This window comes from Thamnophis elegans, chromosome 11, assembly GCF_009769535.1.
Source record: "Thamnophis elegans isolate rThaEle1 chromosome 11, rThaEle1.pri, whole genome shotgun sequence".
Classification (NCBI taxonomy): Eukaryota; Metazoa; Chordata; class Lepidosauria; order Squamata; family Colubridae; genus Thamnophis; species Thamnophis elegans.
In genome coordinates, this window is record NC_045551.1 from 17011477 (window position 1) to 17036493 (window position 25017).

The window sequence follows — 25017 nt, forward strand, 5'->3', positions numbered from 1 at the left end:
TGAATGCTCCAGCAATGGCAGTTTTTAAGACGATATTGAATAACCATATGTCTGAAGTGGTGTAGGGTTTCCGGTCTATGCAGGGGATTGGAATAGAAGATCTCCAAGGTCCCTTCCAATTTTGTTATTCTGTTATTCAATAAGCTGAACTTTACAACACCAAATGAATCCTTAAATTTAAACTATTCAAGATGTGACCAATTTAGTTGGACAGTACTTTACTGTACATGATACTCTCTAATTTAAAATTACTCTCTGTAGCAAATATTAAATTATTAATATTGATAATTAATACCAATTTTGTTGTATTTAAGTACAATGACAATAAAGATTATACTTATATAATTAAATAGTATTTATACAAGGTAAAATTATCAGAACAGTCAAGTTCCATGTATTCACCTTGCACATACTGAATTGTATGCTATTTATTCCCTAAATACAATTTGCTTAAGTATAATAATAGAACAAACAAATCTATTGATCAATACATTTTTCCTTTTAAAACCTATTTATGTCGACTCATTTTCTAGCATCAATTATATAAACTACTGTGACTGCTTATATCATCATGGAACATTAGGCACATAAAAAGATCCATAATTTGCCAGCCCAATCACCAAAGATACAGAGACAAAATAAGAAGTGGGATTGGTTACTTGGCTTCACTTCTTAATCAGACTTTATAGTCAACTACCTCTGTTGAGATAGTTGACTATAAAGTCTGATTAAGAAGTGTTGCACTGGAAAGAAGGTAATCAGGAAAGCCAATCTTAAGTAACCAAGCAGCCAAGATGTTAGCTGGCTGAAGTTATGCTTAATTCAAATCCCATTGGGTCCTAAAGAAAAGGAATGGTTTTTTTTGCATAGGATTCCACATGGTGGAAATAATTTAAAACATCCTCAGGAAAGTGCCAGATAGTGGCATCTTTCCAATTTGGCCAATTGGATGAAAATTAGTATCTAACCCTCTGATATTCTGCCTCTTCTTCAACACTGCAGGCAACAAACAATGACTAGAGTCTTATTTTAACCCTTGTCAGTTTTAGTTAGGATTGTATCTTTAATTTGGACAGGCCTTAATTTAAGGAAAATCTACCTTGTTAAGAATCATAGGCAACAGAAATAAGCCAACCATTTCTTCTCCAGCTAGGATTTATGCTATAATAGGGTAGTTCCAAATAGAAAGTGTCTTAATATGTTTATTCTTACCAGTTAGATGTTGTAGTTTTTAAATGCTTTATACAAATCTTCTAGACATTTAATACATATCAAAGAAACTGCAGCTCATGCCATTTAATGATAGGATTTGAGTAAAATAAGTATATTCTTTAAAGTGTCAGTTCAAAAAATCTAGATGTGTGGCACCAAACACGTAAACAGCAGCTCATCAAAATTAAGAAGCTTTGTTTTAAGTGACTCCATGTTTTGCAAAACTCTGTGGAAATAGTTTCCATAACAAAGTATTGGCAGTCATTTTTTATCAGAGTTTCCATGACTGAACACTCCACCTTAGGAAACTGAATGCTCCATAGAATCCCAAATGATACCAGCTAGAAATATACAGAATATCTGCTATTTCTGAGAACTAAACATCAAAGTTATCTAAAAATATTAATATGTGAAAAATAAGATTCTCAGAGTTCTTATAAGTTCTTTAATGTATTAGTTGAGTTTACCAAGTTAACTTCCACTGAATTAAAAAATAATACTTTATTTTTATAGTACAAAATTATGCAGGAAATGTGCGATCTTGCACAAATGTTTAAAATTAAATATAATTTAAGCTAAAAGTTTACAGTAACTTTAATTTTTCAATGAATACAAAAACTCTATTGCCATCTATGTGGTGGACATGCGCAGAATCAAGAAAATATTGGATTAAAATAAGAGTATGGTTAAAGAAAATATTACAACAAGAAATAGAATTTAGACCAGAGATATTTCTACTAGGTATTATTCCAGATAAATTGAAAAAGAGGATACCTATTTGATTATACATATAATTACAGCAGCGAGAATTGTATTTGCCCCAAATTGGAAATTAAATAAGCTACCAACAGACGAAGAGATAATAAAAAAGATATTAGATTGTGCAGAGATGAATAGGTTGACAATGAAAATAAAGGATAAAGAGGAATCAGAGTACTTCAAGTCATGGAAGATTTTATGATTGGCTAGAGAAATCAAGCTAGAAAAGAAAATAGGGAGAAGATAAAGTACCCAGGCGACGCACTATTAAATGGAAAAGGAGGGGGGAAGAAGGGGAAAACAGAAAAGAAATATTAAATATATAAGTATATATTCAAGAGCGAGATATAAAGCGGGGGGGACATAGCTAGGGTAGACTAGCAAAGGTAAGGGAATAAGAAATGATACTAAATTATATTTGGGTTGGCGGAAATACCATCCCAAGGAAACATAATCTGAGATTTGAAATAAGTACCAACAATAATAGAAAAAGAAAGGGCGAGAAGAGGAGAGAAAGAAAGGAAGACGGGGGAAAGAAGAAAGAGGTAAGGAGAAGAGGATGGAAGGTAGAGAAAGAGCAGAAGAGAGGGTAGGAGAGGGAAGAGGAAGCAGTAGGAGAAAGGGAAGGGAAGAAGAAAGGAGGAGGAGAGAAAGAAGGAAGAAAGTAGAGAAGGAAGGGAGGGAGAAAAGAAAGGGAAAACAAGGAGATGTTACAAAAGGAGGAAGGGATGACAAATAAAGCACTCCAAACTGTACATTATAACCTATTAAATGGAATAATAAATGTATAAGAATGTTAAATGTAAAGAAGAACAATTATGTGAATGTATTATTTAAAATGGTATGTAAGAATAAAAAACTAAAAAATTCTTTTGGAAATAAAGAACTCTATCGCCATCTAGTGAAAAGGTAATTGTTATACTATCAAATTACCATTTTGAGATTTTCTGTTAAAACAATATATACAATATATATTGACTATTTATGATTGATATATATCATCAAATTATTGCAAACACGTGCCTAAAACAAAAACCTATTATTTTTCATTTTTACAGCAGAAAACACTTTAAAAAACAAAAAAGAAAGAATAAAGGTCAACATTAAGTTCAGAAAAGTTTCCTGGTCGCAATGATAATATATTATATAACAATTATAATTAATAATTAAACATATTTAAATATGCTGGTTTCACTAGGTGTATTAAGCTATAATTTTCTAAAAAATTATGTCAGTTATAGTTTACATATGCTTTCTAAAGCAAGGCAAGGTTGAACTGTGCCTCCTTTCAAATATCCACACAGGTCTCATCCTCTCCAATAAATACATTTGTGAACACTGTTTATCCTAGTCAGGCTTGATCTGAGAAATAAGCTTTTTTTCTTATATCTATTTCCTATGGCTAAAATGTCATTTATGAAAACACTTACTTAGCATTCTTTATAGAACCAAACGATGTGCTATGGTTAGAAGTAAGTTCAATGCACAGAAATCAATCAGTTAAATGCTCCAAAATACAAATTCAAACAAGTTTCCTGGTAAATACTCGCCTGAGGTAACACCAGGAGACTACTGTAAGCTATAACCGTTTATTAACGTAACTGACAATGAACAACCAATGAATGTAACTGACACCTCTTTTATATGCTAGCTGTCAAACTATTAACCAATAGAGAGCCTGCATTGCTTCCGCAAGCCTGCAGCCGAGCCAGAGCCAATGAACAACTTTTGCCACTTGATTGGCACCTCTTTCTTGAGACCTCAGGACGTAGCACTCCTTTCTAATAGCAATAGCAATAGCAGTAGACTTATATACCGCTTCATAGGCCTTTCAGGCCTCTCTAAGCGGTTTACAGAGAGTCAGCATATTGCCCCCAACAATCTGGGTCCTCATTTTACCCACCTCGGAAGGATGGAAGGCTGAGTCAACCCTGAGCCGGTGAGATTTGAACCGCTGAACTGCTGATCTAGCAGTAGCCTGCAGTGCTGCATTTAACCACTGCGCCACCTTGGCTCTTCTACTACTCCTTCCCCCCGGATTGTACACACATAGTCTTTGAGGAAGGCGGGCTTCCGTGGAATCCTCTCAGAGCGCTTTAGTTCTTTCTGTCCTACCGGGGAAGGAGTTTATTCCCGAATGTCTTCTGATATTGTCGTCTTCTTGGCCGGAATTTCCAGAGACCCCTCTCCTGCTGGATGACAGGGATCAACAGGTAAGGGCTCCTGTGAGAACAAGACGGGTATTGTAGAAGCGTTGAATCTGGGATGAGAGCAGTCTGGGCGGACGATGGTGTGTTCTGTTTAGTGCGGAATGGTCGAACAACTAGGCGATGTGGGCCTATCAGGTTGTCTTATTAGTGAGTTGCAGCACCAAAGTTGATCTACGTGGCACCGCCACTGCTGACCATCATCTAACTGGACCCTATAAGAACATGGGCCAGTTATTTGAATTATCTGACCCGGTACACATTTAGGATCTCCTATGCAATTTCTTGTGAATACTCTTTCCCCCATCTCAAAATTACAAGTATGTGTTGAGTACTCTGGAGCAGCATTTGCGTGATAATGCGGGTGTAAACGGTCCAGAATGGTGCGAAAACGCCATCCCACCAATAATTCAGCTGGACTTTTACCAGTTAAGGGGCATGATGTGGAATGCTGGGCCAATAAATATAGATTGATTTTCTGTCCCCATGGACCAGGACCCATACGTTGTAAAGCGTCTTTAGTGGAGCAGACTGTTCCGCTCTACCATTGCTGGATGGGTGATAAGGAGCTACCAATGCGTGTCTAATGCCTAATCCTGCTAGGAAAGCTTGGAACACCGCGGAAGTGAATTGAGGGCCGTTATCGGACACTAATGTGTCCGGTAGTTCGTGAGTGGAAAATAGTCTCTGCAATTCTTTAATGGTGGCCTCTAATGTAGTGGTATTCATGGAGGCAATTTCCACACACCTTGAAAATGTATCAACTACAATCAGAAAAGTATGCCCCTGCACTGGCCTTGCGAAATCTATATGAATTCTTGCCCATGGTCCTTGTGGTAACTCCCAGACCCTAGGAGGATCAGCTGAGAGGTTAGGGCGTGATGCTTGACAAGGACAGCATTTGCCCACCCAATTGGCGATTTCTGCATCCAACCTGGACCACCAGACATAGCTATGGCCTAAAGCTTTCATTCTAGCTATGCCCGTATGACCTACATGGAGGCGTTGTAAGATTTGTACCCATAAAGTTGGGGGAACTACCACTCTGTTCCCCCATAAAAGACAGCCTTTTACCTCTGAAAGTTCCAGCCTCTTACTGTATGGCAAGAGCCGCCTCTTACTGTATGACAAGAACTGATCTGAAAGCTTCCTCGAGGCCAAACCCTGCTGACCCATTCAAGGATTTGAGATAGAATAGGGACAGTTTTAGAATGGCCTGCAATGTCAGTGGTGGAGAGCGGTAATTCCAGGTCCTTAATCAAAAGGACTGATAACACTAGGAGCTGGATCTTGGGCCTCCTGAGGCAAAGGGCAGTGACTTAAGGCATCAGCATGCCCCATGTGCTTCCCTGGTCTATATTCCAACTGATAGCTATATGCAGGAAGGAATTCAGTCCATCGTGACATACGAGGTGACAGGATTGTAGGAGATGGCTTATCTCCTGCAAGTATGCCAAGTAAGGGTTTATGGTCCATTTGCAGCACAAAAGAATGACCATACAGGTAGTGGCGGAATCTTTTGATTCCAGCCACCGCTACCAGTGCCTCCTTGACCAACTGGCTGCAATTCCTTTCAGTCTTGGACAAGGAAAGGGAGAAAGGGCCGCCTAAAAGGGATGTAACATGGGAGCACCTAGGTGCCCCCATGATAACCCGCGCAGCCGCATTCTGGACCAGTTGAAGCCTCCGGGTGCTCTTCAAGGGCAGCCCCATGTAGAGAGCGTTACAGTAGTCCAGGCAAGAAAGGACGAGGGCATGAGTGACTGTGCACAGAGCATCCCAATCCAGGAAGGGGCGCAACTGACATACCAGGTGAACCTGGTAAAAGGCCCCCCTGGTCACAGGAGGATGCCCAGATTGCGGCCCCCCTCTGAGGGGGCTAAAATTTCTCGCCCTATCATCAAAGATGGAACAAGATGCACAAATTGGGATGACGGAAACCACAGCCACTCCGTCTTGGAGGGATTGAGCTTGAGCCTGTTCCTCCCCATCCAGATCCGCACAGCCTCCAGGCATCGGGACATCACGTTGTGGGCATCGTTTGGATGGTTTGGGGTAGAGATGAAAAGTTGGGTATCATCAGCATATTGATGATACCGTACCCCAAAACCATGGATGATCTCACCCAGTGGTTTCATATATATGTTGAACAGGAGGGGTGAGAGAACCGACCCCCTGGGGCACCCCACAAGTGACACACCTCGGGGTCGATCCCTGCCCTCCAGTCAACACAAACTGCAACCAATCCGACAGGTAGAAGGAGAAACACCATAAAACGGTGGCCCCCACTCCCAACCCCCTGAGTCATCGCAGTAGGATATCATGGTCAATGGTATCAAAAGCCGCTGAGAGGTCTAATAGGACCAGGACAAAGGAGCAGCCCCTGTCCCGGGCCCGCCAGAGATCATCAACCAATGCGACCAATGCCGTCTCCGTGCTGTATCCGGGCCTGAAACCCAACTGAAATGGATTCAGGTAGACATCTTCATCTAGGGACTGGGAAAGCTGATGTGCTACTGCACTCTCAACAACCTTCACGACAAAGCGAAGGTTGGAGACCGGACGATAGTTGGCTAAAGAAGCTGGGTCCAGAGAAGGCTTCTTAAGGAGGGGCCTCACCACCGCTTCCTTCAAGGCGGTGGGAAAGAACCCCTCTCTCAATGAAGCATTGGTAATCGCCTGGAGCCAGCCTCGTGTTACCTCCCGGGAAGCCAAGACTAACCAAGAGGAACATTGGTCTAGCACACAAGTGGCAGCACTGAATCGCCCCATAATCCTGTCCATGCCCTCGGGGGTCACAGGATCAAACTCATCCCAGATGGTCTCCACAAGATTCATCCCCGTCGACTCACCCGAATCTACCCAGTCAGAGTCCAAGCCTGTCCGGATCTGAGCGATTTTATCCTGCAGATACTGAACAAATTCTTCAGCCCTACCCTGCAAGGGGTCTTTCCCAGCTCCTTGGTTAAGTAAGGAGTGGGTCACCCTAAACAGGGCGGCTGGGCAGTTATCTGCGGACGCAATAAGAGTGGAAAAATGTTGCCATTTTGCCGCTTTTATCGCCACTAAGTAGGATTTAATATGAATTCTTACTAGTGTTCGATCAGATTCAGACCAGCTGGCCCTCCAACCACTCTCTAGGTGTCTTTTCCGGCATTTCATCTCCTGGAGCTCCTCGGTAAACCAGGGAGCTACCCGGGATTGATACTGGGTCAGAGGCCGCAAAGGCACAACACGATCCAAAGCCCCAGTGGCCGCCCTATCCCAGGCTTCCACTAAGGCTTTGGTCAAGTTGTGAGCAAGGGTTTTAGGAAAAGTCCCAAGCTCCATCAGGAACCTTTCAGGGTCCATCAGGTGCCTGGGGCAGAACCATCTAGTTGGTTCCACCTCCCTGCGGTGAGGGGTAGCAGTATGGAAGTCAAGCCTGATGAGGAAATGATCTGACCATGACAAGGGTTGGATAGAAATATCCCCTAAATCTAGATCATTCATCCACTGCCCAGAGACAAAAATCAGGTCGAGCATGTGTCCCCCATTATGGGTGGGGTCTTGAATTAACTGAGTTAGGTCCATAGCCGTCATGGAAGCCATGAACTCCTGAGCTGACTCAGATGTCTCGCCAATGGAAGGCAGATTGAAATCCCCCAGGATTTGACAGCCCTGAATGCTTGTTCCTTGCGGCTGCCCCATTTCCAGTTCACTGGCGCGTCCAGAAGACGATGTAAAGGTTCTGCTACGGAAGCCTTATGGGGTAAGAACATAGCATAGAAATTTAATAAACCCAAGAAAGCTTGCAGCTCCGTCTTGTTGTTTGGAGCTGGAGCTTTTTTTATAGCTTCCACTTTGGATGGGGTCGGGTGAATACCTCCGGCGTCAATATGAAATCCGAGGAAATCCACCGACTCCACACCAATATGGCACTTAGTTTTCTTTAATTTCAGACCTGCTTTTCGGAAACAGAAGAAAACTGCTCTTAGTTTAGTGAGTAGTTCCTCCTGATTTTGTGCTGCGATCAACACATCGTCAAAGTATGGTAACACTCCAGGTAACCCATGGAGCAGCCGCTCCATGATGCTCTGGAAAATGCCGAGAGCCACGCAGACTCCAAATTGGAGTCTACAGCAACGAAACGCTCCGCGATGAGTAATGATTGTTTGGGCATCTGCCGTTGCGTCGTCTACAGCTAATTGCTGACATGCTTGGCAAAGCTTAGCAAAGCTTAACAAAGAGGCATCCACAACCCAACGAGTGCAGCAGGTGTTGCACTACAGGTACTGGGTAGGGGGTGTGCTTGCAATCCTTTATTAATTGTTGATTTATAATCAGCACAGATCCTTATGGATCCATCTGATTTAATTGGGATTACGATAAGGGTCTCCTACTTCACATAATCTACTGGTTCTAATATTCCTTGCCTAATTAGCTTATCTAGCTCCACACCCACTTTTTCCTATAGGGCAAAAGGGACGCGCCTAACTTTAAGTCTAATTGGCACTACATTGGGGTCTAAATTAACTCTCAGTTGTTGTATATTGTTCACTTGAGTTATTGGTTTAATCGTATTGGGTTAGTCAGCTATCTCTTTTTATGTCTAGGTCTTCACTGACTCATCAAGCCATTTGTATAGCTTCTCCCAGACTGTATAAAAGTCTGTGTCTTCTTTGTCATTAATTCGCATCGTCAGTCTGTTCATTTCTGCTAGTTCTAGAATTTTATTCATCACCATAGTGTTGGTGGGGGCATTTTCACTCTTCCAGCACTGTGCGTAAACAATCCTTGACGCTGTCAGAATATGGACTAGGAGGTATTGGTCAGATTTGCAAATTTTTTGATCTATTATCCCTAATAAGAAAGTTTCCGGCTTAAGACATAGTTTAGTTGATAAGATTCCATTCAGCCATCCTAGTATTTGCTTCCAATATGCTTTGGCTACCGGACACGTCCACCACATATGGTAGTACGTGCCCAGCACCATTTTACATTTCCAGCATATGGCCGAAACTTTTGAAGACATTTTAACCAGTCTTGTCGGTGGAAGATGCCAGCGATAGAACATTTTATATATATTTTCTTTATAGGCCGTCGACTTTGTCAATTTTAGGTTCCATTCCCAGACTCTTTCCCAGTCGTCTAGGTCTATTGTGTGGCCGATGTTTTGGGCCCAGGTTACCATGACTTCTTTTACTCTTTCTGCTTCCGTTTTTCTAATCAGTAAGCAGTTGTATATTTTTGAAACTAATTTCTCATCTGGTCCAATTAAAATTTTATCTAATTCCTGGTTCTTGTTCTGGAAGCCAGGTTGTGCTAGATCGAATTTGTGTTTGTTTTGAATTTGAAGGTATGGCCACCAATCGATGTTTATTCCCTTATCAGCCAAATTTTCCCTGGGGTTTAGTTTGTTTTGGTCGTCTAGCAACTGTTGGTAGGTAACAATTTTATCCAAGTTTATCAAATTCGGGTATATCAGGGCTTCCGTCGGAGATATCCATTTAGGTAGTTGCGTGTAGTATCTCCTTCTAATTTCGAGCCAGTCCTTAATCAATACCCCCCTTAAATGGTGACTACTAAAATAATTGTGGATTTTATTTCCCTCGCACCATAAGTAGTTGTGCCACCCGTATTGCAGGTCGTGGCCCTCTATTGTTAAGATTCTTTTATTAGCTAGCATTACCCATTCTTTTATCCACATAGTTGTTGCTGCTTGATGATATGTTTTCCATTCTGGTAATCCCATTCCCCCTTGAGTTCTTTTATCCTGCAGGTGCATATATTTTATTCTGGGCTTTTTACCATTCCATATAAAGTTTCGAATCATTTTGTCCAAATCATTATAAAATTTTTCCCCTAGCTTAACCGGTGCCGTTTGAAATAGGTAGAGGATTTTTGGCAGAACATTCATTTTAATTACTGCGACTCTTCCCATCAGTGATAGTTGTAGTTTTGACCAGGTTTTTAAGTCCTTTTGGGTATTCTGTAACAACTTATCATAGTTGTCTTCTTTTATGGAAGAGCATTTCGCAGACAGCCAGATCCCTAAATACTTAATTTTTTTAGTTACCTTTAATTCCATTGTTTCCTCTAGTTCTCCAATCTGGTCTTTGGGGAAATTTTTTATAATCATTTTTGTTTTTTCCTTGTTTATTTTTAAACCGGCCACACACCCAAAGTTCTCAATGTCCTTCATCAAATTCGGTCCTGAAAGTAAGGGGTCTTCCACGATAAAGACCATGTCATCCGCGAAGGCCTGTACTTTATATTGTTCTTTTTTTATGGTCAAGCCCCTAATTTCCTGATTTGATCTTATCCGATTTAAAAGGACCTCTAGTGACGTAATAAATAGTAGTGGGGAGAGCGGGCACCCTTGTCTAACACCCTTTCCAATTTGTATCCTCTCCGTTAGTTCCCCATTGACTATAATATTTGCAGATTGCCGTGAATATATAGATTCTATAATCTTAATAAATTTATCGCCAAATTTCATCATTTTTAGTTGAGTGGTTAGAAAGTTCCAATCTAGGTTATCAAAGGCTTTCTGAGCGTCGACAAAGATTAATGCGAGTTGTTTCTCGGATCTTGTTTGATAGAATTCCAGGGTATCAATTATTATTCTTGTATTGTTTCTAATATGTCTTTTTGGGAGAAAGCCGTTTTGATCCGAATGGATGCTTTGATTTAATATTATTTTTAGTCTTTCCGCCAATATTGATACAAAGATTTTGTAATCTGCATTTAACAGGGATATGGGTCTATAATTTTGGACCTTGCTACTGTCCGCCTCTTCCTTTGGTATTAGGGTGATGTAAGCTTCCCCCCATGATTTTGGGACCCTACCATTTTGTAATGCCTCATTACATAGTTCTAATAATTTGTCTTCCAAGGTATTTTGAAGTTTTTTATATATTTCCGACGGAAGCCCATCCGGCCCAGGTGTTTTATTGTTTTTTTGTTTTTGAATGGCCTTTTTCAGTTCTTCTTGTGTGATTTCTTTATCGAGCATCTCTCTCATCTCCTCCGACAAGACTGGAAGCTTCTGCTTTATAAGGTATTTTCTAATGTCTTGTTCATTAATTTCGTCTTGTTTATATAGTTTCCTATAATAGTTCTGTACTATCTTTTTCTTTTCTCCTATTTCTTGTTTCAAATTCCCCTCCTCGTCATACAGTTGTTTAATAATTCTTTTGACCTTCTCCTTTCTTATTTTGTGGGCCAACCATCTCCCAGTTTTATTTGCATGTTCAAAATAATTCTGCTTCATTCTCTTAATGTTTTGTGCTATTTCCTCTTGGGAGATCAAATTTATTTGGTGTTTAATTAACTCTCCTTTTTCCCTGTGTCTACTATTTTCTGGCTCTTTCTGGGTCAGCAGTTCCGTCTCTCTTAATTCTTTGTTCAGTGTATTAAGTTTTTCCCTGTGCATTTTGTTTCTTCTTATTATATAGGCTATGGATATTCCCCTCACAACTGCGGGTCTAAATTAAAAGAAATTGGTGAGCCGTTATATTTACCCTACATTGGGGTCTAAATTAAAAGAAATTGGTGAGCCGTTATATTTACCCAACTCATTGCTAAAAACGTCTTCGAACCCCCGTGTCAGATCTTCAAAACCAGCAGCAATTATAGTGGAATGAAGTCCTGAAATAGAAAACCCCAATGCCTCAAACCAATCTAATACCAATAATGAAGCCAGTGGCCCCTCCACAACTATTAATGGCAACGTGTCCTTAAATTTGCCATGCTCAACTTGAAATTGCCTGCTTCCCACAATTGGAATAGCCCCCTTTTTTTTATAATCTTTTAAAACGCATCTAGTTGAGAACAGAAAGTGTGGGCAGGATTCTTTTGAGGCTGCCCCACGAAATAATGGATCTCGTCGACACGTGTCAATCTTCATTTTACATGAAGATCCCTCATACAGTAGTGAACATCTGGCTGCTGCCTTTTCCTTCGGAAGCTGTGTTGACAGTTTCTTCATCATCGCTGTCACGGTCAATGGCGTTGCAGGTCTCCTTAGCCCAATGTCTGTTGCAGGCAGGTTGGCACGGCACACGTAGGCAAGATGACCGGTCTTACCACAACACCGGCAGGTGGCTGATTTGAATCGGCAATTCAACCGCAGATGGTTCCCTCCGCAACTCAGGCAGCTTGCCTGAGGTGCATTTGAGGTTGGCTTCCATCTGCCATTCGTTGATAACTTAAGGCGCGCCACTTCATCAGCTATTTCCTGCTCATCCTCCTCCTCAGCTGATTGCTGATTAACTATGGCCATTGCCGAGGACGGAATGTGAGTGGCTTGACGTTTTTGAATTACAGCTGCTGACTGGGCGACCTGCTCAGCTGCCTGAGCTTCATCTAAAGCAATGGCCAAGGTTAGCTCTGTTTTACCTAGCAGGCGGCGCTGAAGCCTTAAATCCCTGCTGCTATAAATCAGTTGTTCCAGTAATGCCTCATCGAGATCTGGGAACTTGCAATAAATAGCATCTTGTCTAAGAGCTACCATGAATTGACTGATAAGTCTCACTTTCTTTTTGTATACACTGGCGAAATGCGAACCGTCTAGCAAAACCGGACGGTGCCGGTGCGTAATGTCCTTTGAGCTTGACCAGTAGAACTTCCCAAGGCACCGCATGTACGGAGGGCAGATGCCGCCAATGCCCAAGCCATTGAGAACATCTCGGGACCGCATAGACTTAAATAACCCCTTCCTTTCTTTCCGTGGTTATTTCTGTCAGATCATGGGCGATGAGGTATGGCCGTCATTTTGCGGATCGTTCTCATACGTTAATTCTGTTAATTAGCGGTTACTCTCAGGATCCCACTCCTTGTCGCCAATGGTAAATACTCGCCTGAGGTAACGCCAGGAGACTACTGTAAGCTATAACCGTTTATTAACGTAACTGACAACAAGCAATCAACGAACGTAACTGACAGCTCTTTTATATGCTAGGTATCAAACTATTAACCAATAGGGAGCCTGCATTGCTTCCGCGAGCCTGCAGCCGAGCCAGAGCCAATGAGCAACTTTTGCCACTTGATTGGCACCTCTTTCTTGAGACCTCAGGACGTAGCATTTCCATTTTGGTCTGAAAATCTTGAGCTAAAGTATGACTAATGTTAATCAGATCTACTATAAATATTATAAACAAGATATTTTTTTTTAAAAAAGAATTACCAGTTGGTTCTTAGAGTACTGAAGCTGTTACTCTTAAGTAGGACAGTGCTTGACTTAGCAATTTGTATTCAGAAAAGAAATTTATCTACTCCCCCTATACAAATATATCACACCATATGTTCTGATGGAAGAGACCATTGAATAGTTAACAGTCCCTTTTTCTAAAGAAGTTACTTTGAGTCTGCCATAGAATATTTCTGGATGACTGAAATGTTCTGATACTATTTTCTCTTTTTGTTAAGTCCTGATGTCAAATTTGTGTTTCTTAATTTTTTTAATGAAAAATTTGTTCCAATAATGATTTATTGCTCCTGTCCTCCCCAGCATCCCAACCATCTTTGAACTGCCTGCTTTGTTTTATTACATAAAAACAAGTTGATTGATGATAGTTATCACATCGGATGAAGAAAGTTAACTCACTCCTACCCACTTTTCTAGGCAAGCAAGCAAACAAGTCCATAGGGAGTCTGAACTCCATATTCTTTTCTGGGAGGATTAATACCTACTTAATCATGTGACAGTCTAGAACAGAGGTCACCACCCTCTGGTCGTGACAAAATTTTGGTGGTATGCTACTTTACACCCGAGTGGAGGAACTGCTCCGGGATGACCAATGGGCCTGTGACTAGAGCGCTGAAATATGGGACCGGCCAGGCAACTGGTGGTGGGGCTGGAAGTCTCCGCCATAGAGGGAGGTATGTGAAACTTGCAACTTTGCAGGAGGTGCAATGTGCAAGGAGTATCATAGCCCTCGCTTGCCGGAACAAGATAACTTTGCTGTTGCGGCAAGGGGGGGTTGCGGTGCTCCCCCTTACCAGTGGGAACCCCCTTGTGTGGTACTGTGAAGCCATTACCATGGCAACTTTACTGTGCTGTACAGTAGAAGCCATTTTATGGCAGTACAGTAGAAGCCACTTTACAGCAGTACAGAAGCCATTTTAAGGCACAACAGGCTGCATCTTAACAGAACACACACACACCCCGAAGGATGTTAGGGGTGTTTTACCTCGACAGTATTTTTTTCCAGAGAGTAAGTCATCTGTGTAGCAAGTTTGGTTGAAATTGCTTGAGGCAGAGGTATGCTGGAACATACATACCCATACCCATACCCATACAGAGAGGGGGGGGGAGGGGGAGAGGGAGGGAGAGGGAGAGAACCATTTTTATATATATACTGGTGAAATACTTCCTTTTTCATTCAGAATTTCACATCAAACAGCTTCACTATTAAAGCCCATTCTTAAACTAAACAGCAATATTTTTTGCTAATCTTAATACCAGATAAGTGGCAATTTATATTTGTGTCTCATATTCTCAGGAAGAAATCCTTCTGCAACAAATTTTGCCTATTTCTTAATTTACAGAATTTTAAAATTAATTCAAATTCAAAAAAAACATTTTCAAATTGATATTACTTAATATTTGGAGACCTGACATCAGTTTTATTGCTCACAGTGCCAGCCTTTAGGGAGACCTTGAAGATCTTATTCTTCCCAAAAATACTAGAACAGTATGTTTATGTGAGCTCATGTTATTTGTCTCTGGTGCTCTGTGTTTTATTTATTTTTCTTTTATCATAGTTTATTAATTTTTAATGGTTGCTCAGATGTGTTTGGTGAAGCCCTAATAACCGAAGGAAAAAAGAGGGAGAAATAAATAAATTTACCATCCTATCCACCACCACCCACAAAACAATCACAATATTAATCATTGCTGACTTACCTCTCTGCCTTTGAAAGTCACCAAAGCAGCAAGCGGTTTTGCATAAAATCTACTGTAGGAAAATCCCAGACATCCATACATACTATTAGCTGTAAGCTTCAGAGCCTTCTGCCTGATATCATACTGAAAAAAAGAAATAACTATCAATCAATTAAGCATTTGTCCTTTTAATTGGTTAAAGTAATTAGCAAACTAATAAGAACATCCCAGGGAATATAGAACCATATTTTAATGTTTTTTTAAATGTCATTTTCGTTCTGTTTTTATACGTTTGGCATTCAAGAAAATCAGCAGCAATTTAATAAAACAGAACATTTAACCATAGTAGGTAACTTTTACTGTCTATTTTTCAGGGGGTTTTAAAATATCCCTGGCCTAAGCAAGCTAATTTTTAAAGAGAAAAAATATGTACCATTTAGATTAGAGTCAAATACAACTCAATAGTCCTCAACTTACAATTCGTTTAATGACCATTCAAAGTTACAATAGTTCTGAAAAAAGTGACTTACGATGGTTTTTGACACTCACAACCACTGCAGCATTCCCAAGGTCACATGATCAAAATTCAGATGCTTGTCAACTGACTCATATTTATGACAGTTGCAATGTCCCAAGGTCAAATGATCACCTTTTGTGATTGTCAACTGGACAACCACTCATCTCCAGCATGGATTTCTTCAGTGTGCTTGATATTGGCTGCCATAGAAAGGGTGAGGGGGGCTTGGACATTTGGGATGGGGAGACAAGCTGGTGTGTAGCAGTCCTATGAGAACTGAAGGGAGGTTTGTACTCATGAATTATGGTGCTGCTTAGTGGAGTTGTTTATACTCTGTCAAGGCCAACCGTCCTGAGACTCCAGATGCAAGAAATACCTGAAGACAAGTCTTCCCACAACATCATACTGAATGTTGATTATACTGTAAATGCTGGGTCCCCGGGGAGGATTTGGGGTAACTTTTAATGTGTGTAATCTTCATGCATTTTGAATCAGAGATCTTGCCTTGCTTTCGCTGCTATCATTTCAAACTTAGTAAAAGTACCTCTCCTTTAATTCATTGGCATTGGGGATTATCTTTCTTGAGCTTTGAGTGAAGCAGGTCTGACAGTAATCTTCTGACAAGCAGAAGGTTACTAACTTAATAACTGCAGTGATTCATTTAACAACTGTGGCAAGAATTAAAATTGTTATAAGATGCAAGAACAAGAGGAGGATTGGGCCTGCCCAATTGGGAACTATATCATCAGGCAGCAAGTTTGAGGTGGGTTAAAGAATGGATAACACTAAGGAATACCAGATTGATTCTTGAAGGACATGATCTATTGTTGGGATGGCATCCCTTTTTATGGTACAAGGGAACTAAAACACAGGGGTATTTTAGAAGACATTACCTACGGGAGGCTTTGCTACTAAATTGGGAGAAGATTAAAAGACAATATTATTTAAAAATTTCAGTCTGGCTATCAACTATCAAAGCATTTTCATACGCAATAATATACAAAAAGGAACAAACAGATATGGTGAAATATTGAATACAGAGTGTGAACTTAAATCTATGCAAATCTGGAAAAGGAAGGTATAAAGATGAATTGGTTTTCATATGTGCAAATACAATCTAGAATCGTAAAGAGGAAGGTTTTTATGATAAAATGACTGAGTTAAATAAAATTTTGATGGGTACTGATGAAAAAGTAATTTAAAAACTTTATGGACACTTACTAGAGGTTAAGTTAGAAGAAGAACAAGTCAAAGGAACTGATAGCTTGTGGGGAAATTTTGGGCATGGAATTGAATTAGAGAAGTGGCAGAAATTGTGATCACAAAATTACAAAATGACAATGTGAACAGCATATAAAGAAAATTTGTATAAGATGTTTTACAGGTGAAATCTACCCCCGACGACAATAGCAAGAATGTTCAGGAATAAATCAGAAAAGTGTTGGAAATGTCATCAGATACCGGGTTCATATTACCATATGTGGTGGACTTGCGCAGAAGCTAAAGATATCGGACAAAGATCCACACGTGGTTGGAGAAAATGACACAAAAACGTATAGACTTTAAACCAGATACTTTTTAATTGGGAATTATACCAGAAATATATAATAGAGACTTGAAATACTTGATTGTAAATGTTTTAACAGCAGCCAGAATTGTATTTGCAAAAAATTGGAAAAGTGAGAAAATACCAACACAGGAGGAAACTATTCAAAAAATTATGGAATGTGCAGAAATGAGTAAATTGACTGTCAGCCTCTGCTTCGCTGCTGCTTTTCGGCTGCCATTGAAATGGGGAGGGGGGGGCATGGTATTTGGGAAGGGAATCATTCTGTACTGGAGGATTGTTTGATTAGGGAGTTATTCTCACCATTTCTTTGCGCATGTGGAAGGGAGTTTCCCGCCAAGGCCAACTGTCCAGCATTCCATCCTGATGATGATTTTTGAAGATGTCTCCCATCTGACAGTTGGGTGAAATATGCTTGGACTATGGACTGGGGTACCAAGGGGAGGGGAATGAATCTTGTATTGATATCTATTGCTTTCGTGCCTTTTTATTCAGATTCAGCTTTGCTTTGCTTCTTTTTGTTTGTAGCCAGTAAAAGTACACTTAATTCTGAAGTTGAGTGGTTTCTTTCTTGGCTATTAAATGAAGAGGCAGTGACGTTAAGCTGAATCTCACCTCGCATCCATCCCGGAGCGAAAACCTCCCGAAGGGGGTGCAACCAAAGAAAAAAAATGTCCCTCCACGACAGTGATCAAGAGGAGGATATGGAAGCAGCTGCAGCTCCCACATTAATGGAATTATTGGCTGATCTGCAAGTGGAAGAACCGACTTTTCGACCCAGGTGGACTTGGGGAGTGGGATAGAAAGGAGACTGAAGAACCGTTAACTGGAATTACGGTGAGGAGACCCAAAAAACCAGCAGCTGAATGGCGGGGTCCTGAAGAGGAGGATTTCAAAATGGCCCAAGCCATGAAACTCCTCGAAGGAGCATGGGAAAAATGCCAGACTCGAGAGAGTGGGGGCGACAAAGAACCGGAGGAAGAACCAGAAAAAAGGTACACATTGCCTAGTTTAAAGGAGGCTGGGGGAGCCAAAGGGGAATGTGCACAAGATGACCCAGAGCCGACCCCACCTCTGGCGGCTAGAGACATTCCAAGAAGGGGGACGCCGGATGGCTAAGATCCCTGTGAAATATGCCGGGGATCCTAAAGAACTTGGGTTGTTTTTATTTTATTTTATTGAAAATTTTGAAAATTTTATTAATTTCATATATACATTCACAATTATATGATCTCATAACTGTTATTAATATGTATTTATAACAATTTTTTCCCCTACAGTTGACAATATACTTGAAATTGCTTTCTTACCATCCCATAACTCCATCTTATCTTACAACATTCCTACTTCTTCTTCCTTCCCTCCTTCCTTCCCTCCTTTCTACTCTCCTACTCTCCTTCCTTCCCTCCCTCCTTCCCCCTTCCCTACCCCCTTTCTTCTCTCCTTCCCTGCTTCTTTCCCTCCTTCTCTCCTCCTCTCCTTCCTTTCCTCCTTCCTTCCCCCCTTCCTTCTCTCCTACATTCCCTCCTTCCTTCCCCCTTCCTTCCTTCCTTCCCTCCTTTCTTCTCTCCTTCTCTCCTTCCTTCCCTCCTTCCTTCCCTCCCTCCTTCCTTCCCCTTTCTTCTCTCCTTCCTTCCTTCCTCCTCTCCTTTCCCTTCTCTCCTTCCCCTTCCTCCCCTTTACCCTTCCCCTCATCCTCCCTTATCTCCCCTCTCTCCTACTCTTACATTCCCTCCAATTCTTCCTCTGCTTTTCCCTCACTTGGGTTGTTTTTAATTCAGGTCTGGAATTATATGCAAATGTATGGACCAGACCTGAACTCAGATGAAGCTAAAGTAAGAATCGTATTAATGGCTCTGGAGAAGAAGGCAGCTGATTGGATGGTCGGATCACATAATAATGATTCCCCTCTCCTAAGAAACTTTAACGGGTTTATGGCAGCTCTGAGAAAGCGCTTTGATGATCCTCTCACCGAGCGCAGGGCTAGAATTAAATTTACAACCCTTAGACAGGGGGAAAGAACTGTGGCTGAGTATGTGCAAGAATTCCAGGAACTGTCAGCTTATATGAGAGGATGGTCTGAAGAGGCCTTGCTAGATCGTTTCGCTGATGGCTTGAACAAAGAAGTTTACCAGCAATGTGTAAAGAGACCCCCCCCCCGCCGGTTGCAACCTTGGTATGAGGCAGCAGCAGATGTTGAAATTGATTTAGCCAGACTTCATTACAAAGGAGAAGGGGAAAGTGAGGATTCCACACCTCCCACCAAATCCTCCCTCCCAAAAATGCAAAAAGGGGGAAGGGGAGGATTTACAGGCAAACTCAAGCCTCCCGTCTGCTTCCGCTGTGGGAAGGAGGGTCACCGTGCTGTAAATTGCCGAGTCAAGATGAGTCACAACATTCCACCCTCCCTGGAGAGAGAAAAAGCCAGAGAAGCCTCCCAGCAGGAAGAAGAAACCAGTTTTGACGGGGGAGGAGATTTCTCAACACTTCGACCCGGAGGAAGGAGGGAGCGGAAGCCCCAGTTCGTTTGACGACAATGACTCTGAGGACACGGACCGCTGGGTAAGTTCCCGTTCGAGGCCCATGCTTCTCCCAGTTGAACTTAGAGTGCCCTCTTCTGGCACGCAAGAGAATCTTCTGGCTCTTTTAGACTCTGGTTGCTTACGTTGCATTATAAGCCCAGAAATAGTTGAAAAAATGTGGCTGAAACTGTAAACTTTGAAAATCCCAATTGCATTTTGCCAATTAGATAGCTCTATTGCGGGGGGAAGTCCTGCTCATTTTGCTACTGAACCCATTGAAATGTGGATGGGGACCCATCAAGAAATGATAACTTTTATTGTAGCCCCAGGAATGGACCGGCCCCTTATATTATGACTCCCCTGGCTCCGTAAATGGAACCCACGCATAAATTGGAGAAATGGGTGGTTGCGCATTCGGTCAGCCGCACCCCCTGAGGGAAAAGTGGAGGACCCGGAATCAGATAAGGCAGGCCCCAAACTAGCGGCCAGAGGGCAAGAAACAAGTGAGGTGGAGGAGAGAATCCCAAAGGAATACTGGGACCTGAAAGATGTTTTCAGTGAGAAATCTTCTGATAAGTTGCCCCCTCACAGGCCCACCGATTGCACCATTGATATTCTACCAGGTGTGAAACTCCCAAAACCCCAAATTTATTCAATGACGCCTAGGGAGATGGACGAAATGAGAAAATTCATTGATAAAAACTTGAAAACGGGTTTCATTGAACCAGCTAGACCCAAAGTAGCAGCTCCAGTATTATTCAGAGAGAAGAAAGATGGCTCCTTCTGTCTCTGTGTGAACTTTAAAAATCTTAACTGCATTTCTGCCCAAAATCTCTACCCTTTACCACTGATGAAGGATATGCTGGCACAACTAGGGAAGGGGAAGATCTTCACTAAATTGGACCTGCGGGAAGCATACTATCGGGTCAGAATTAAAGAGGGAGACGAGTGGAAAACTGCATTTAATTGCCCTCTTGGTTGTTTCCAATTTTGAGTTATACCGTTTGGACTCCAGGGGGGCGCCAGCGGTTTTCATGCAATTAATTAATGAAGTTTTACATGACCATCTTTACAAAGGCGCGATGGTCTATCTAGATGATATCCTTAAACGGAAACACGTGAGGAACACGTGAAACTTGTTCGCACAGTGCTCAAAAAACTACGTGCAGCAGAACTATATGCCAAATTATCCAAGTGTGAATTTCATCAGGAGAATGTAGATTACCTGGGCTATCGAATCTCCCGAAGGGGGATAGAGATGGACCCGGCAAAGGTTAAAGCAGTCACCGAATGGGAAGCCCCACGCACACGTAAACAGTTACAGAGCTTCTTGGGGTTTGCCAACTTCTATCGTCAATTTATTCCTTCTTTTGCTAAGATCGCTGTGCCAATTACAAACCTCCTGAAGTTGAAAGGCAGGGCGAAGCCCAAACCTAGCAAACCTTTAGAGCCGAGGTGGCGCAGTGGTTAAATGCAACACTGCAGGCTAATTCAGCTGACTGCAATTCTGTAGTTCAGCTGTTCAAATCTCACCGGCTCAGGGTTAACTCAGCCTTCCATCCTTCCGAGGTGGGTAAAATGAGGACCCGGATTGTTGTTGGGAGCAATATGCTGACTCTGTAAACCGCTTAAAGAGGGCTGAAAGCCCTATGAAGCGGTATATAAGTCTAACTGCTATTGCTATTGCTATTTAAACTGGACTATGGAATGTCAGGCTGCTTTTGAGAAATTGAAACGTCTGTTCGCTGCGGAACCAGTCCTCAAACACCCAGACATGGACGCACCTTTTGTGGTCCAAGCTGATGCTAGTGATATTGCAGTGGGTGCGGTATTGCTTCAAGCAAATGCACAGGGAAAATTACAACCCTGTGCTTACACCTCTCGTAAGCTAACTGACACTGAGAGATGCTGGGCTATTTGGGAGAAGGAAGCTTTTGCTGTTTGTTGGGCTTTGATGACCTGGCGTCACTTTCTAGAGGGCACAAAACACCCTTTTGAGGTATGGACTGACCACAAGAACTTGGAGGCGTTAAAGACCCCCAGAAAACTGTCTCCCAAACAAATGCGATGGGCACAGCATTTCAATAGATTCAATTTCACTTTGAAATATATCCCGGGTGGAAAAATTTTTATGGCTGATGCTTTGTCCAGGCTTCCACAGTACAAGAGTTCGAAACTCAGTGTTGTCCAGCCTGTCATACCTACGAGAAGTCCGGCCGCTCCTGTTGTCAGGCGAACTCTTAAGTTACAGATCACACAAGACCTCGTCACTACCCTCAAGGGGGCTCTTACAAATGAAGACTGGTTCCAACAACATACGAATGAGTGCACCATGAAAGATGGCTTGGATTGGTGCTAAGGTGTACGTTCCTACATCCATTAGACCCATGGTCCTTCAACATGCTCATGACTCTCGCATGGCCAGACACTTTGTGTTTGTCAAAGCCCTACACCTCATCAAGAGGCAGTTTTGGTAGGCTTCCATTCCATTCCATTTCATTTATTAGACTTGTATGCTGCCCTATTCCCCGGAGGGACTCAGGGCGGCGAACAGACATATGGGAAAGGGGACAATACAAAAAAACGAACGAAACAAGACAGGATACAAAGACAAATTAAAATTACACAACAGTCAACAATTCGAGTGGGGCTGGGAACTCATCAGCCCCAGGCCTGCCAGAACAGCCAGGTCTTAACGGCTTTGCGGAAAACCTGAAGGGTGGTGAGGGTCCGAATCTCCACGGGGAGGCTTCCGGTTTGAGACTGCTTGCTGATGGGAGCTGATCGTTTCAGCTCCAGAATCTTGGACACGTTTAACTGTCAGATGAGCCATCCATCAGCCATCTGACAGCTTGTTTACCTTTTTCTTCGGGCCAGAAGATAAGGTGAGCTTTCTGCCGAGCATCGTGCCAACCAATTCTCGCAGATTGTTTCTGGGAGGGGGGGGGAGGCCAGCAGACGGCAGAATTGCCTCTGTGCCAGGAATTCCTGCTGCATTAGCAGCACAAAGCAACACTCAAATCTTCAGAACAAAACTTGATTTATTGATTCCAAGATGAGCGGACCCCGTACATGTGAATTTTTAATTGTTTGTATCAATTCTTAGCTTCAGTTTTTGTTTTTACAAAAATTCCTTCTCATATCTTGCTTTCTAAAGAGATACTCAAAATGGCGCTGAGAAGCTTCGTAACACTGCTCGAGTTTTGAATTTCTACAGAGTTTAAAACCTCAAAGGGAAGGAGTGATTTAATACTAAATTAATCAGTAACAGCTGCACAACTGACTAGCACAGACTTATTAATTGGTTGAAGAAGATTAAGACTTGGAATGGCTTTTAAGCAACACCACCACCACCCCCGCTTCAAAAGTTCGTTTGTCCCTGGCACGAAACCACAGTCTTCACTTCCTCCCCCACAGGCGAGCTACTGACTAAAGAATTTTTTCACAAGGAGCTGGCCGAGGCATTTAAAAATTTTGCAGCTACGATGGAAATAAAACTTAAGGAGGAGATATTGGTTGCACATAAAGATCTGTCTGATAAACTTGAGAGTCGGGTTCAGAAGATCAGGGATGATATGCTAGGGGTTGTTAATTTGTTAACAGAATATGTCTCAGAAATTGAAGACAGATTAGAAGATCTTAATGATGCCAAGTCTAATATGGTATCGAAAACAGACGTGGTGCAACAAAAAGTTGGAAATGCTGAAAAAGAAATTATTATGCTACAGTATAGATAAATGGAGTTTGCTTTAAGAATAAGAGGTTTGCGTGAAAACAGTCAGGAGAATTTGAAACAGATTCTCTCAGAAGCCTTTGATAATCTGTTGGGAAGGCCAGGGGGAAATTATGATTGGCAAATTGATAAGATTTATCGTCCTAACTTCTGGCTGGCGAAACAGAAGCAGCTCCCAAGGGACATTGTGATTTACTTTACTACAAGAGACATGAGGAATATGATATTGCAAGAGTCCTATAAAACTAAGCTTCAAATTGGGGGTCAGGAAGTGATTGTTCTGAAAGAGATACCACCTCAAATGCTAAGATCCAGGAAAGACCATGTTTTTTTAGTTGAAGAGCTTAAAAATCGTCAGCTACAGTTCAGATGGGAGGCACCAGTTGGACTATCATTCATCTTTGAGGGGCAAAGATACCATCTTAAATCAGTAGGGGAAGCTCGAAACTTTTACCATAATATCTTGAAGGCCGGACATCCTGCCCCACCTGGACCTATGAGAAAGAGAACAAGAAGGACAAGATAGACAGCAAACTACACAACTATCAACAAGGATGGATCATCTCTCTTCCTCAGAAGTACAAGGCGCCAAGGAACAAAGTCAAAACCGTGTGATTACCAGACAAATGGATCAACCGTGTGATTACCAGACAAATGGATCAACAATTAAAAAAAAAACAATCAACTAATTACCAATGATTTGTTTTCTAGGGTGAAGAAGATAAAGATATGTGCCAGAGTTTCATCAGTTCATAACCCAGTTTGGATGGAGTTGGGAGGGGTGATGCAATCAAGAAGGGGTTGGGAGATTGAATGAAAATTTATTTAGACATGAGAAATATACTAATGAATGTAAAAATTGTTAGCAGAATATTTTGTTTTTAATATGAAGAAGGGTACATCTATGGACTGAATGTACAGCTGTAGAGATTAATTTGACTTTGCACTTAATAACTTTAGTTAGATTGTCGGTGGCGCAATAATGGAAGAAGGAAGACTTGCCTATAATTCAAGAAAGGACACTGAAAGTCAGAAATTTAGCCGAGATGGCTAAAATACCTGCATATCTTAAGCACCAATTAAATGAGAGATATAAATGAGACTGGGCAAAATGGATTGATTATATACAAAATAAATATGGATAAATGAGATAGGGGAAAATGGATTGATTATATTCAAAATAAATACGGGACTAAGAAATTCCAGATAGCTTATGATTAACACCAGGACTGATATAAATTGTTTAAAGTTAGTTTAGCAATGAGGAGCTAAGCTCAATGTAAAGAAGTTATCAATGTTTTTACTCTTTTTTCCAATATATTTTAGACCGTTTTTGTTAAAGATTTATACCGTGTATGGGTTCTGGGAAGTCGGGGGAGGGAAGGCTGGGGGGGGAGGGTAGGAGGGAGGGAGGTTTGATGAGGGGTGTTAGATTTTAATGTAATATGATTGCACATGTATACTGTTTTCTCTTATTTTTTTCTTTAAAACTACGATATGTTAAGTATATTGTTATGAAAGCATAAATACTATCAACATAGATTGGAGTTTGCTCAGAAGCAGAAATACACCAATGAGAGGAAGAGTGGGAAACAGAAGGGAGATGGGGAGAGGGAGAGGAGGGGGTAAG

At 41.6% G+C, this 25017-nt stretch overlaps 1 protein-coding gene across 1 annotated transcript in view; it reads right to left on the minus strand.

Moving 5' to 3' along the window:
* The window catches only part of POLA1 (DNA polymerase alpha 1, catalytic subunit), a 388965-nt gene that overhangs the window by 262033 nt on the left and 101915 nt on the right, over nt 1-25017 (minus strand). Inside the window, 1 exon segment of the mRNA XM_032226833.1 lies at nt 15070-15192. Within this exon segment, the coding sequence (XP_032082724.1) occupies nt 15070-15192 (123 nt within the window).